The 12826-nt window shown below is 33.0% G+C and overlaps 1 protein-coding gene across 2 annotated transcripts in view; it reads right to left on the bottom strand.

Moving 5' to 3' along the window:
* Positions 1-12826, bottom strand: part of LOC115876050 (calsyntenin-1) — a 495751-nt gene that overhangs the window by 3290 nt on the left and 479635 nt on the right. For both annotated transcript variants that reach the window (XM_030891724.1, XM_030891725.1), the window contains 8 exons: positions 8517-8644; positions 2990-3166; positions 2751-2873; positions 2410-2619; positions 1104-1242; positions 498-667; positions 325-441; positions 54-268 (listed from right to left, as the gene is read on the bottom strand). In XM_030891724.1, the coding sequence (XP_030747584.1) occupies positions 54-268; positions 325-441; positions 498-667; positions 1104-1242; positions 2410-2619; positions 2751-2873; positions 2990-3166; positions 8517-8644 (1279 nt within the window). The remainder of the gene's footprint in view (positions 1-53; positions 269-324; positions 442-497; positions 668-1103; positions 1243-2409; positions 2620-2750; positions 2874-2989; positions 3167-8516; positions 8645-12826) is intronic.

Here is a 12826-nt window from a genome sequence, read left to right on the forward strand (position 1 = left end):
AAAATATCAATTTAGAAAATTCACTAGTTAATATTACAAATAAGGAAACTTGCCTGATTATTCCCAAAACAATCATAAAGAGTAAAAATCCAACACAAACAACCACTATAATGGTTACAGCATGAGATCCACCAGAAGCCATAAGATTCAGATGGCTAGCTTGTACATATTCGTGGGAAATGACAGAGGCTGGTCTAATTTCAACATTATGCTTATTAACTTTCGCATGTGCCACAATAGATTCTTTAACTGGATGAATGACAGTCAACTAAAAAAATAGGTTGTCGAAAACACGTCTTATATATTAATATTTAAAGTACTTACTGTTTGAACATATTCGTTACTAGTAAATCTACCATTTAGTTCTGAGCATGTCAATTTGAAAACTCTGTTCAAATAATATGCAGGTTTCCTGTTGGTATACACAATTTGCCGCAGTACCTAAAATTATTTGATCAAATATACTAATTTCTTAAGTAAAGTAAGATTTTGATTACTTGTTGATAGTTGAAGACCATATCAGAACCGCTAATAGTTACTCCATCTTTGGATACACGCGCTGCCATTCCTAAATGCTTCAACATTTCTTCTGGTACAGCCAAATTTTCATGATCGGGATTTAAGTTTGGATAAATGGTCAATTGACATTTGTCTAATTTTTGTTCGCCTGTAACCAAGTAAGTGTATTATTTAATATGACTAAAAAAATGACAATAGGAATAATGACGTAATTTCTCAAAAATATGATATACAATTTGTATACAGGTTGTTAATTTGTTTATTACTCGCGGCAAGAGCTTTATGGTTGAAATACGGCAACCTCGGCCCGCTCGTCGATAGACGACGCCGACCGACGCGCGACGGGACGACTCGGCAGAAAACCCTATAAGTGCATGCGTTCTCAATAGGCAGTGTTGCCATTCTGTTCCCCTATAAGTAACTGTCCAGTTAACAACCTGTATACATTTTTTTAAATTTTGATTAAATCGTGAACGCCTCTGTCAAAAATATTCTATTAATTTAAAATTTTATTTCAACGGATGGTGTGACGTCTTTTCATTCAAAACAGTGCTTATAAAGGTTCTATTTTTATTTTTCCTTACCAGAAATATGAATATCAGCCAAAACTCTTACGCCCATTCTAAAATCTTCATATTTTCGTGCCATATTGCCGGTACCGTTCAAGTTGATACTGGGGGTTTGTGGTCTAAGAACCATGACATATGTTTGAGCGTCTGGTACCTAAAAAATAATAAACATATTATATGACGTTTGGTGAATTCTAGAAACCAAATTTTACAGTAAGCTGATTGATCTGATATGGTTATACACCATTGAAAATTTTATCTTAATCTTTATGCAAATACGTGTACGAAATATACAGTGACATGAGTATTTTGACAAATTATATTTAAAGCCCAATTTTACCAATTTTGTTAAATCCAAATTGATTGGATACAAAGCAGTCAAATGTCCGCTGGCATAATAGTTTATCACTTGGTATAGTACAAAATTCCGTATATTGAATCATAATGTAATATGTTACTAAACTTTGACTAAAGAAAATAGAAATATACTTGTCCTGCAGTGCGATTCTGTAAACATATTTCTTGTCTAGTGACTCATCAATCTTATAAAACTAATATAGGCTAGGCAAGAATTTTTTTGCTACGGAGTTTACAGAATCCCACTTCTGGTCATTTTATTCTGTGGTCTGTACTTTAATGCATACGACAAAGATAAATATATACGACTAGTTGACACACAGAGAAACAAAATAAAAAGCGACATACCGATATGCCGGTTCGTACAAGAAATAAAATAATAAATGAAGATAATATACAGGGTCCGGCAATAGTGCGTCGGGCATCTGTAGCTCCTAGAATAAAAAACTTAAGAATTTTGTTTAAGTGCAAATCTAAGAATGTATTCCAGGAAAAATATATTATAAAAATAAATAAAAATATTTTCCTGAAATACATCCTTTTACATACTTTAGGTTTACACTTAAACAAAATTCCCAAGTTTTTTATTTTAGGAGCGACAGATGCCCGACGCACTATTGCTGGACGCTGTATCTAAGCTATTCAATACAGCTCATTTCTGTTAGACAGTTCTTCAAGAATCTATTACAGCTATAGTAAAATGAGTAACTAATTGTGAAAAATAAAGTTCCAACCCTAGATGCAACATTTTTCGTAAACAACTACTTGTGCGGTTTGAAATTTTGAATGCAAAATCCGGCAATACCGCATAGAAGAAATGCATCAACCTAACTTCTATCTCTTTTTAATACATTTTTTGATTATTCATTTAACCAGACTACGCAGTTTCGATGACCAGGTCGGTATAGTTAGTTTAATTTTGAAATGTAAAATTAGACATTGTAAAGTTAAAAAAACAATTTACTTTAATTGTCTTGCCGTTATCGCACGTAACAGTAGTCATCAATCTCAAATTTCTACGTCCAGGAGTTGGAAATTCTCTAGTATTGGCGTATCCAATTTTTCGGACTAATATTTCCAAATTGGTACGGTTATCGCCTTCAACAGTAACTTCGGTCAAATCGGAATTTGTTAACAGCTCCATTCCTGGTTGCAATAGCTCCATACTGGGCACCTGAAAATCCACAATAATCATAATTTGCTTAATTTAACAAAGATAAATTTAATAATTGTACAACTAGATTTTTGTTATTAAATCACAGAGGAAGGGGGATTTATAAATTTCATAATTATAGTATTTTTTACCTGTAAACTCTCTTTGCATTGATGTAAGCAACTAAGCACCTCTGGTTTTTCATTTTCTCCAACAAGTACACTTAATCCAGCTAAGTATCCTTTCAAGTGGTGTTTCATCTTATTATCCGATCCCTACAAATAAATGTAACAGTTTAAAACACTTGTTGAATTGCTGCTCAAAAAAAAACAATTGTCTATTTGTAAATAGTTTCTTAAATAATTACTTGGTATTGAAATATATTACTTACTTGCCAACATGCCCCAACTGTAAGAGTGGTATTTATGCCCTTGGTGGGATGTAATGGCCAGTCATCGATTACTTCGGGATTTTTCTTTTCGGTTCTGAAAAGTTGGCCATCGATATAGAGCTCGACATCGGGGAATCGTACGTTGATAGCGTAATGATGCCACTGATCATCACAAACCTAAAATAACACATTTGAATATAGTATTAGGTTAATAGTTAACAAGTTAAGTTTAGCAATTGCTTAGAACACATTTAATATGGTGGCATTATAAAAATATAAATATGTATACTGTTTGATGACTGAATGACATGTATTGATTATTTCTATCCCAAAAAAAATTCCAAATCTTGAGAACCATTACTATACTACACACAACCAAAGTTATATGGAATCACTCCTTATTTCTGACTAGACTTTTTGTAGAGGAAAAAAACTGGTATACTACTTTAAAATAAGGCTTTTTGTTGTGAATAAACAGAATAATGAAGAATAAACGACTGCTGCGATTTATTTTCTTGTGAACTTTGTGTTCAGTAGTAAAATCACGATTGTCCGGTAATTTTCATTCAATCCAAAAAAAATAAAAATGCCTTATGTTGGATTAACAGATGTACAGAGAAGAATTATTACTCTCACCGAACAAAGACTGCCCCAAAGAGATGTAGCAGAGATAGTAGGCGTTACCAAGGATGTTGCATCGAAAACATATGCAAGGTACTTGATACTAGGAATTCTCAAGAACAGGCCCAGACAAAGTCGTCAAAGAGTCACAACTGAACAACAAGACCGCTTTGTGTGCCAAATTGCTAGAAGAAATACAAATGTTTCTCATCCAGAGCTACAAGGACAACTTCTGGCTGCTACAGGTGTGAACGTTTCAGCTGAAACCATAAGAAAAAGGCTTCGTGATTAAGGGTTGTACAATATAGGAGGTAGTTACGGGTCCCACAGTTATCTCGGAAAAATAAAATTGACCAGCTAAATTGGCAACATCAAAACTGGACAATTAATAATTGGCAAAATGTTCTTTTTTCGGATGAGACCAGAATTGGCCTAAGATCAGATGACCATCGAATTCGGGTTCTCAGATCTCCAGGAAGACGAGCAAGGCTCCAGTCAGTCAAATCTGCACCAAGATATAAAGGAGGGACTGTAATGTTGTGGACAAAAACTCCATTATTACCACTTCAACAAACTTTAACGGGTCGGAGATATGTTGATTTAGTGCTACAACCAATCGTTAGGCTTTGGAGAGCTGCAATTGGGAATAATTAACTTCATGCACGATAATGCACCTCCCCATACCAGCAGAGTGGCTAGAGAATGTCTTGAAACGGAAGGTGTAATAGTTTTGGACTGGCCTGCTTGCTCATCAGATCTAAACCCTATCGAACACTTGTGGGACCAGCTCAGAAGAAGGATTAGAGCTCGAATCCAGGAAATCTCGCACAGCTTATTGATGCAGCATTAGCAGAATGGGAAAACGTACCCCAAGATAACGTTGACAATTTAATAAGAAGCATGCCAGCGCGGATAGAAGCTTGCATAAGGGTTACAGGTGGCAACACGGATTATTAAAACTATCAATTTCCTTTTTGTTTTTGATTTTTGTCCTTTAAAAATTTAAATCTCATTTCGTTTCATATACCAAAAAAATACCATTGGGTTTTTTGGGAACTGATTTTTTTTTCTATTGCTATATGGATTATTTGACATTAAAAGTTTTTGGTAAGGACTGAGTTTTATTCTTAAACACAAAATTTCCATATTTCACAAATTGAAAAATAATAGATGATTCCATATAAGCTTGGTTGTGTGTATATTCGTAGCGATTTTTACCACAAGAGACTTTTTTTCCCGTCAGTTCAGACATTATTTGGAAAAAATCGAAATAAAAATGAAACTTCTACACCTGTATCTCCAAAACTAAGTATTCTAGCATATAAATATACAGGGTTGTTCACCACATACGACACGGAGTATTGTAGCTAAACGATTAGATTTTTACAAATTGTAAGTTTTGGGTTCGTTGAAGGATTATTAGAGCTACAATTTAAAAATATTTTTACAAGATACAGAGTGTCCCAACTAAGTAAAAAATATTATAGTTGTATTTTTTTAAATGGAATTCGGTTCGAATCAGATAAGATATTTTTATTCTTTACCGAGAATTAAATTCGAAGAATTCCTAGTCCCTACTTCTTTGCCAAATTCAATAGTCTCCGCCCCTTTTTACGTTTTAATTTCTGCCACCAGTTGGCAGCATCGACTTATACAGACTCATTGACTAACTATTAATATATAAACAAGGGTTTTACTAAGAGTAAAGTTGCTAATAATTTAATATAAACGAGAAACTTTCTAAACCTACTAATATGATTCAAGTATACGTAAAGTATGATAAGTTTGAAAGAGCAGCGTAATTTTGCTATCGATACATTTTTTAAATGATTTCACTTTAACTTTCCGTCCGATATTTATTGGCTTTCTACTTGCAAAGACCAACTCAGGCCATCAATCTTGTTTTTTTTTTCTTTTTTTGAATTGCCTTTGAGTTCGACTTTACTTTTTTTAAACTTTTTCCACGGAAAGAATTTTTTGTCACTTCTATAGCTGCTCGGAAAGTTTTCAAACGATCTGAGAGTTTCTTTATTGGTTTCCTTTTCGCCTTTTCCTGATTTTCGTTTATTTATACATATATTACATGCAAGCAAGTGTATATCGAAAAATACCCGACATTAAAGAAGTCATTGTTATGACTTTAAAAAGGCTTAACTTCAACAGACAATATCCAAAAGATGATAAAGAATAATATATTTTTGAATAAAAATAACATCAACATCTGTCAATTTCTTATGATTCATGATTCTCTCGAATTGTTTATATTCGAAACCATTTCAAGTCTTGAATATACAGGGTGGTCCGAATTGTATTCAGGAAACTTTCGCAGCTTATTCTAAAGAAAGTAAAAGTAAAAAAGTTCGCATAAATGTACGTCTTAAAATGCTTAATTTCGGAGATACAGGGTGTAGAAGTTTCATTTTTATTTCGATTTATTCCAAATAATATCTAAAGTCGATATTTGGATGAAAATTGGTGTCTGGGAGTTTTTTAACATGATAAATTTGATTTTGATGTCAATATGACTCCTACTTGTAGAGGGCGTCACCTACATACTTTTAACTGGCTTGAAGAGTAATAACTTTTCGTCCGTACCTGTATAAAACTACTGAGTAAAATAATGCATTTACGACACGTTTTACGTAAAAAAGTCTCTTGGTAAAAATCGCTACGAGTAATGGTTCTTGAGATATTTGGAATCGAAATTATCAATACCTGTCACATTGAACATGGCAACTAAATAGTAAGTAGACTGAAATAATAAATTTGGAAAGGTTTTGTGCCAAAAGATCAACAAAAACTGTTTTAACTCCTGAATTACTAACTGAATTTAAAAAAATAAAAAGGCCCCATATTTATAATTTCAGTCAAATGTTAATGTAATCCCACTCAATATTTTAATTTTTTTCAATTGACTATTTCCATTTTAAATATCTTCAGAACGGTTGCTCGTAGCTCGTAGCGATTTTTATAGACACTTTTTACGTAAAAAATTAAAGAAATATATATTTTTTCACTCAGTAGTTTTATACAGGTACGGACGAAAAGTTATTACTCTTCAAAACAGTTAAAACACATGTAGGTGGCGCCCCCTACAAGTAGGAGTCATTTAACAACGAGATCAAATTTCCTATGTCAAAAAACATCCAGAAACCAATTTTTATCCAAATATCCACTATAGATCAGAAATTATTTGGAAAAACCCGAAATAAAAATGAAACTTCTACACAATGAAACTTCTGTGCAATGCAATTCGTCTCTTTGTAAACGTCCAAGAAAGATTTCCAAGCAAACGTGGCGCCGTTTTTTTAGTTGTAAGGTATGTAAGTGAAAATACTTTCAAAATAACCTAACAGATGTACTTATTCTCCTCATCTTTGCTTCTAACAAGATTTCAACAAAATGCAAAGTTGTTTGATCGTCTCTCGAATTTAAAGACGATCTAATAGGCATTTTACGGGTTAAGTTAGAATTGACTGTTTGCAGTATCCAATTAGTAAACTCAGATCAATAAATATCAGGGGCTATCCTAAAACCAAATACGTCTAATAGATTACTGGAAATTTATATGACTTGTCAATAGGACAATGATTAATGTTTACAGTTAGATATTCAATATTAGTTGTAATTTCGGTGATACTCTATTTTAATGAAAATATTATCAATTAAATTACTTGTAAATAAAAATATTAAATTAACATACAGGGTGGTCCGAACTGTATTCCGGAAACTTCGGCAGTATATTCTGCAGATAAAAATAAGTAAAAAAGTTCGTATAAATGTATATCCTAAAATGCTTAGTTTCCGAGATACAGGGTGTAGACGTTTCATTTTTATTTCGATTAAAATTGGTGTCTGGAAGTTTTTTGATATGAGAGATTTGGGATTTTGATGTCAATATGACTCCTATTTGTAGGGGGCGCCACCTACACGTGTTTTAACTGCTTTGAAGATTAATAACTTTTTCACTGTACCTGTATAAAACTACTGGGTGAAAAAATATACATTTCCGTGATTTTTTACGTAAAAAATGTCTCTTGGTAAAAATCGCTACGAGCAACCGTTCTCAAGATATTTAGAATGGAAATGATCAATACGTGCCATTATTGATAAAAAATAAACATGTCGGGTATATAGTTATTTGACTGAAATGATAAGTTTGGGAACTTTTTATTTTTTTTAAATTAATTATAAAACTTTCTTCGAAACAGTGATGATAAAACAGTTTCTGTTAAACTTTTGGCACAAAAACATTTCAAATTTATGATTTCAGTCTAATAACTATTTAGTCAAGGTGTTTAATTTATGTCAATAACGATATCAAAATCAAATTTCTCATGTCAAAAAACTCCCAGTCACCAATTTTCATCCAAATATCGACGTTACTTCAGAAATTATTTGGAAGAAATCGAAATAAAAATGAAACTTCTACACCCTGTATCTCCGAAACTAAGCATTTTTGGACATACATTTATACGAACTTTTCTACTTATTTTTATCTGCAGAATATGCTGCTGAAGTTTCCGGAATACAATTCGGACCACCCTGTATAATATACGCAAATAAAATCAGTGTTTCGCCCTGTATTTCAGGAACTAACAAGGCTAGGACAAATCTTTGTGAAGCATCTTTAGTACCATAAAAAAGTAGCCTAGTGATGTGAAAACCGCATCTTTATATCGCTACTCATAAACGAGAAATCCCCAAAAACGCTAAAATGGGACAGCCTGTACTTGTGATATGTGCCATCAGTTTTCCAGAAAAATATAAGGAGTCTACAATTTATTATTTAGATAAATAAATATTATTTAAATAAATTAAACGACCGTTTCGAACCCGGAGTTCTCGGGTCAGCAGCAAACACACTTGCCGCTGAGCTACGGTTAGCGATTTTATAAATACTTACTTGTGGGATTTTCCATCTCCATTCGGCTGGCCTGAAGATATTCAAGTCCCCTTCTGAGAAATCACGTCTGAGCAGTAAAATCAAACGGCAATTTCGGACAAAGAAAGCATAGTGATGTCTGTTCATTTCTGCAAAACAATAAAAACAGGAATCAACAAGTTGTTAAGTTTAAGTTCCTTTATTATGCAAAATACAAAACATCAACTCAAAAACAACTGTAGTAACAAGCCTGGTATTTTTTTGTTTAAAATGTGTACTAAATGTTTAGAACAAATTATTAATTATTATTAGTCAACAGTCACAAACTTAAATTTTCTTTAAAGACCCCCATTAATGACTCAATAAATTTAACCGTTGATTGAAAGAATTGGGAAGATACGCAGCCTAATGGGCGAATTTGTGACAAGGCTGATTTGATTTCCCCTTACGTCTCAAGTGCTGTACGGTGGAGCCTCTGTTCGTTCTGCGGCCAACGCCTAAAACACTCATTTTCTCTAATTCAGCTAGCGAAGGCTTATCGAAGGCGGTGTGGAACTGAAAGCGACAGTGTTGCCACATTAAAATGTGTAATATATGTAATACGTTTGACGAAAATATGTATTGAAAATTTATTCGTCTTAAGCATAAAATAAACAACAAAAATAAAAATTCTTTTATAGGTACTGAATATTTCATATGATCGAAAAAAATTGTTTAGTTGGCTTGGAAATGACGACTATTGATATTGCCAATAATATTTTACATATGAAATAACAGCGATCTTTATTTCCAAGCCAGAAATAGAAAATCCGTATTAGTAACTTACTCTACCCAAAATCCGTAAATCTACGGATTAATCCGTAGTACTGGCAACACTGTCTCCGACAACCACCCACTCTGTCGACTGAAAGCAGAACTACGGTACAGTATTCTTTATCCGCTGCGCTGTAAACTACTATCAGCGCGCAGCGGCGCAGAGCTAAACTAAATCTCGGACATATAACGGTAACGCCAGCTATATCGCGGACATATTTTGTGCCAAGAAATCTTCTGTAAGGTTGCGCATCTTCTTATTTCTGCAATCAACGGTTCGACAAAAACAATTTTACTCTTTTTTTGGTCGTCCAGTCTTAATATCTAAATAATGTTTCTATCTAGGTGAACAGTATCTATTAATGAGAAATGTCTGTAAAATCAAGATACTTTTTATATCATTGCAGCAAAAACGATTACTGCTGTGTAATAAATTTATAGCGTCAAATATTTTTAGATTAAAAGTACCTTACTTGAGTTGGAAAAGTGCCAAATCCGCTAGATTTTACTTCGAAATTATGGAGCAGGAAAAAGGTATGTAGAGAAAGTTATACTTTTATTTTGGATGTTAATGGATATTTTAAACTCCCGACTAAATTATAGATTCAAAAGAATTCTGTGTTTTATACATAAAATTTACTCAGTATATGCCCTTATTTTTCAAAATATACCTCTTATTGTTAGCGTGGCTGACCCGTATAACTTTTTTTATTTTTTCAGATAAATAAACAAGATTTGGAATGTTAGTAATAAGATATAAATCAGGATTGATTGACGTATTCAATTATGTTCGGTCACTTCCTGTTTTACCGGAAATTACTACAACTTTTGATTTTTAAATGGGACCCTCGATATTTTGTTACTTTATTCGTTTGGAATTGACAAGAATGACATATCATATGCCAACTTTTGAAATTGTTGTATTTTAAATTTCACTCTAAAATGCCATGGGTGTGTTAAAAACACTAATTTTTAATCAAGGAACATTAGCATAAAAGCATTTTTTTTTAAATAATTTAGTATCACACACTTAGTAAGTATTTCGAGTCAAATTGTCGTTACATGTAGTCATTTCCGGTGAAACAGAACGTGAACGAAAACAGTTGAATCCTAATTTATGTCACTTACTAACATATCAAATCTCGGTTTTTTTAAGTGAAAAATAAAAAAATTATAGAGGTTACACTTTTGGGAAACACCCGGTAGAAGTTCAAACACCTATTGTCTTTTCCATAGATAAGCAAAAAATTAGAATATATTTTAATTCTTTCTCTAGAGTCACTTACTATCCAGATTGATTTTATGTTTGCGACATAATGCGCGTAAGGATAAATAAAAAACGACAACTGCAGACGCTCATCAAATATCAATCTGTGCTCTTTTTCTAGATTGAAGGTTTAAATATCTATTGGCAATCGACCAAATAAACCCCCGATAAATGCCACTTCCGAGCGTAGGCGTCAGCAAAAATGCACATGCACGAAGTCTTAAGTATTTTGCTTTTATGTAAATCCGTATTGGGAGCGCAAGAATACACTTTTAGTTTTTTCTCTTATTGAGAAAAGAGCTACGAATTGCTTTTTATTTCGGGTAACAGTCGGAATTTTAATACAGCTATACGTATTCTTACGATCCGGAACATTGAGTGTGATTTTTACGGAATACTTAATAGATATCCATACGTGAGTAGAGATGAAATGATACCATCGGAAGGTGTTGATATACCTATATATTAAATTGAAAGATATTAACTATCTTAGATATGCTTTATGTCATTTGCTATTAAGATTTCTGATTAAGCATTCTAGCAGCATCTGGAGTATAATCAACGTGTGCTCAGCAGGTAAAAGGGCATAACATGGTATACTGATGCTTCCCAAACCTCTCAAAAAAAAAGCAGGGACCGGACAGGGATAGGCTTATCTGGGCCGAAAATTAGGGTCAAGTTTCGTTTAGCCGAAATCTGTTAAAAAAGAAAAAAACATTTTTTTGTCATTTAGGTACCTCAGGGAGTATATTACTGGAAAAAATTTGCAGCGGAAATACGTCACCATTTTTTGAATGCGGTTTAAAAGTAACGAAATGACATACATGAAAAATTAATGTTATTCCATATTTTAGACGTCTTGTAAATACGAATACGAAAAAAATGAACTTCTGCGGAAATGCGATGCTGCATTTTTGAATAGGTTTAGAAGTAAATCTTAAAAATGAGATATATAAAAATTAATATTATTTTATAATGTAGACTTATTTTAAGCACCGATACAAAATGAAAAATCCGCGGAAATGCCTTTTTTTCACTCACTATGCAGTGATCTTCTTCCGACTTTGACACAGATCAATGAATAATATCTATTCTATCAACTTATCACAGGAACACAAATGCAAAAATTTAAAAATTGTCAAGAAGCTAAAAAAACGACAACTAAACCAAAACCAAATCCAATAAAACCAACCAAACTGGGCCAACTAAAACCTACTACAACCCAAACTAATAAAAACAACCAAACTAAACCAAACGACAACTAAACCAAACCAAATCACAAAACCAAATCAAACCAAGCCAACTAAACCCACTACAACCAAATCCAATAAACAACCAAACCAAAACCAAACCGAAAAGTATGCAAAAGAGAGGAATAAAACTGAAATATTGAAGATTTTCCATTACATCCAAAATTTATGATACATTTTAGAAATAGTTATATAGAAAAGTTATAGCAAATTATTAATCAAACAAAAATATGAAGCTTTTATCTTTCTATCACATTTCGGCACTTCTAAATCCGGAAAAATCAATGAAAATTATTGTGATAAAAATATATTTTTGAATAAAAATTAGTTCACATCGTTGAATTAAATGTTTTTACGTCATTCTATAATGAAAAAAACTTTTAAAAACACCGTAAAGTTTTAAATTTTAGTTAATAATGGAAAAATTAAAAATTCGAGTTTACTCAAAAACAAAGAATTTCCGCGGCAAAAATCAAATTATGTAGTGCTAGTTTTCTTGTATAGAATCATCCTATAAACCGATATTCTATGTAACTGATTTCGGCTAAACGAAACTTGAGCCGAAAATTAAGTACTCTGAACTAATGGGCACCTACTCCAGTATCCTTCAGGCAGAAATCTACGCTATCCAAAGATGCGTACATCTTATCTTAAGGCGCACTCTCACAACTCGTCTACTTGGCAAGTACGCCAATATTTGCGTACTTGGCAAGTATCCCCACCAGTCCCCACTTTATAAACAATATCGGCAAGTGTGGCGCTCACACGACGTGTCCATTTCAACAAGTACGCCATCACAAATATTGTATAAATCCTTGGCAAGTAAACAGTAGGTTTGTGTCAACCAGCATTTCGGGATCGTTTCGAAATCGTACTCGAATCGGTTTTCATGCACTTTGTTAGCATGCGCGGACTTCGAATAGTTTCATGAAGGTGCAAAAAGTATCAACGTTGGAACGCTTTGTGGATTGTTTACGGGACTGGAAAAAGTGTCAAAGCGT

The sequence above is a fragment of the Sitophilus oryzae genome, unplaced genomic scaffold (assembly GCF_002938485.1).
Source record: "Sitophilus oryzae breed Bouriz unplaced genomic scaffold, Soryzae_2.0 scaffold_1396_pilon_pilon, whole genome shotgun sequence".
NCBI classification, from domain to species: Eukaryota; Metazoa; Arthropoda; class Insecta; order Coleoptera; family Curculionidae; genus Sitophilus; species Sitophilus oryzae.